This window comes from Triticum aestivum, chromosome 4D (genome assembly GCF_018294505.1).
Source record: "Triticum aestivum cultivar Chinese Spring chromosome 4D, IWGSC CS RefSeq v2.1, whole genome shotgun sequence".
Lineage (NCBI taxonomy): Eukaryota > Viridiplantae > Streptophyta > Magnoliopsida > Poales > Poaceae > Triticum > Triticum aestivum.
The window spans coordinates 34,698,868-34,701,651 of record NC_057805.1 but is presented as its reverse complement, the minus strand read 5'-3'; the positions used below and the strand labels follow the sequence as shown (position 1 = coordinate 34,701,651).

Below are 2,784 nucleotides of genomic sequence, written 5' to 3'. Positions count from 1 at the left end.
GCGTCCGAATGTCCACCAACGCCCCGTTTGTTTAAGCACGCAAAGCGAAGGTGGTCACAGCCGCTAGCTCGTGGTGGCATGTGGGCGACGACGCCGCGCGCCGGCCGTAATTAAAGACAACATATCATCATTATTAGCCCGAGATCGAGCATGGACCGGTTTAGCAACATTGGAACCGCTGATCTCCAAGCCGTTTGACTTCGCGTGACAGCGACCGATGTGGTACGGTAAAGTAGTGTAGTATTTTATTGATCATATAGTAACCGGCAACAATAATACAGCGAACAACTGGGGTGCTCCGAAGAACACTCCAGTCAAAAATACACGATCCGATACCGGTGCATCGATCGATGGCTAGCTCCTATACTAGCGCGAAATGTAGATACAACAGTGCTCCTCGAGCGCCCGTGGATGGTGCTCCGAGGAAAAAATGGTGGTATACAGCAAAACTAAAGGAATTAATCGGCTACCAGCTAGCGTAGTAGCGCTATGTACTGATCACGGCCATGGCCGTAAGCTGTCTCTAAGGTGCACGTGATCATCCATGGTAATGTGGCGGCGATACGACAGTAGCTATGCGGCTGTGGTCTGCCTACCGCTCGGCCTTCCTGTCGGCGAAGCCCGGGGTGAGCCGGAGCGCCCACTTCATGTTCATGGCGAGCGGGCAGCTCATGCTCCTGGCGGGGCCGGCGGCGCGGCGCAGTGCGGCGGGTGCGGCCTTGCAGCTGCTGGTCTGGACGAACCCCCCCAGGCGCTGCATGGCGACGTCGAGCGTCTTGGCGGACATGTTGGCGAAGCAGACGCGGAACCACCCGGGCTCGCTGCAGTGGCACGACGACCCCGGCGAGATGTTGAGCCCGACGTCGAACACCACCTTCTTCCACAGCGTCATCTCCCCCTCGAACGACCGGGCGTGCATCAGGTGGCTCATGTTCACCCAGCAGAAGAGCCCCGCGTTGCTCTCCAGGCACGCAATGCCGATCTCCTTGAGGCCGTCCACCAGCTGGTCGTGCCGCTCCTTGATCCGCCTCTTGTTCTCGGCGAGGTACCTGCGGGTGAAGTCCTTGTCCCCGAGGAGGGCCGCGAGGAGGTACTGCGTCTGGGAGGAGACGAGCCCGAAGCTGGACATCTTGGTCGCCGCCGAGACGACGGCGGCGTTGGAGGAGTAGATGGCGCCGACGCGGAAGCCCGGGAGGCCGAGGTCCTTGGAGAGGCTGTACACGACGTGGACGCGGTCGTCCAGCGCGTAGTCGGCGGCGAGCGGGGCGCGCGCGGCCAGGACCTCCAGGACGCTGACGAAGCCCGGCTCCGAGAATGCCGTGCCGGAGTATATCTCGTCGCTGACGAGGTGGATGCCCTTGGCGGCGACGAAGTCGACGATCATCTCGAGGTCGGCGCGCGGGACGGCGGTGCCGAGCGGGTTGGAGGGGTTGGTGATGAGCACGCCCTTGATGCGCAGGCGGCGCTTCTGGGCGCGGCGGTACGCGTCGTCCAGGGCGGAGCGCGTCACCCGGAAGCCGTTGGCGCTCGTGCAGTGCACCGGCACGATCTCGGCCCCGGTGCGCCACTTGAGGTCACGGTCGAACCTGCATGCGTAAGCAAGGTTAGCCATGTGTACTTCTTACTGTTAAAAGGTTAGTGATGGAACATGCACGTCGCACATGGGCAGGTGCTGCCGCCGCGCGCGTAACGTGGAGAGAAATGTCGAGGGACGGCACGGCGCATACCCTGGGTAGTACGGGGTGGGGATGAGGAATGCGTCGCCCTGGTCGGCGAGGCAGAACATGAGCGCCTCGTTGGCCGAGGTGGCGCCGGCGGTGAGCACGATGTTGCTGGGGTCGAACGCCACCCTGAAGTCTCTCTGCTCTGACATGAACCGCGCCAATGCCTGAGCAAAGTAACGTGCGTCAGTCTTTGACCGCATTGATTCATTCAAAGCTTGTTTAGCCATTTAGAATGGCCGCCGGGGAGTGTGCCAAGTGGCCGGGGAATTTACATTTTTGAAGGCCGGGAGGCCGTGGTAGTCCTGGAAGAGCGCGAGCTCGCGGAAGACGGACGCGGCTCCCCGGCGCAGCCCGAGCGCGTTGGGGTTCTTCTCCAGCCACTCCTCCACCAGGTCGAACGACAGCTGCACGACGCGCACGAGCTGAATTTGTCAGAGACGGACGGACAGTGGCAAGCTAGCTGCGCGTGCAGACATGCTAGAACCCTGCATCTGTATGTACCTGGTTCTCGGCGAGGCCCATCTGGATGATGCCGCCGGGGTTGGTGGTGGGGTGGTAGGGGTTTTTCTCATACTCCTCCCACCCCAGGAAGTAGGACGAGTCCTGGCCGTGGGTGTTGCATCCGGCCTTCTTGGACAGCAGCTGTGGCTCGTCGGCGACCTTGTTCACCATCTCGTCAGCCGGTCAACGAACGCCGCGCGCGTGTTTGGCTGGGTTTGAAACTGGGAAGCTGTGATCGAGTGTTGTCAAGACTGAGCTGGGAGAGCAAGCAGCAGCTAGCTTAGAGAAGAGGAGTGAAGAGGCAGTGGCTGATGTCTAACTTGGGAGCTGAGCTATATATATAGCGGAGGGGGGTGGGGCGGTGAGGTGAAGGTGGCGTCACCACTCTCCTCTTATTAAGCGGAGCTAACACGGAGTTAAGTGGGGGCGGTGGGTTAACGTCAGAACAGCAAGCCATCCGCGGTTTCCTCATGGCGCAGACCAGCGGCCGCGGTTCAACAGTAGTAGCAGAGAAGGAGTACAAGTGTAGGCTCCCTCTAATCTTGGCACTGGAATCTCT

General features: G+C 60.8%; 1 protein-coding gene across 1 annotated transcript; it reads right to left on the bottom strand.

The window, feature by feature from the left end:
* Positions 1 to 220: 220 nt before the first annotated feature.
* Positions 221 to 2,545, bottom strand: LOC123099519 (1-aminocyclopropane-1-carboxylate synthase 1). The gene is made up of 4 exons (XM_044521664.1): positions 2,226 to 2,545; positions 1,997 to 2,128; positions 1,728 to 1,888; positions 221 to 1,586 (listed from the first exon to the last, which is right to left on the bottom strand). The coding sequence occupies exons 1-4, from the start codon at positions 2,394 to 2,396 to the stop codon at positions 593 to 595; spliced, it is 1,458 nt and encodes a 485-aa protein (XP_044377599.1). The 5' UTR covers positions 2,397 to 2,545; the 3' UTR covers positions 221 to 592.
* Between the last annotated feature and the right edge of the window lie 239 nt (positions 2,546 to 2,784).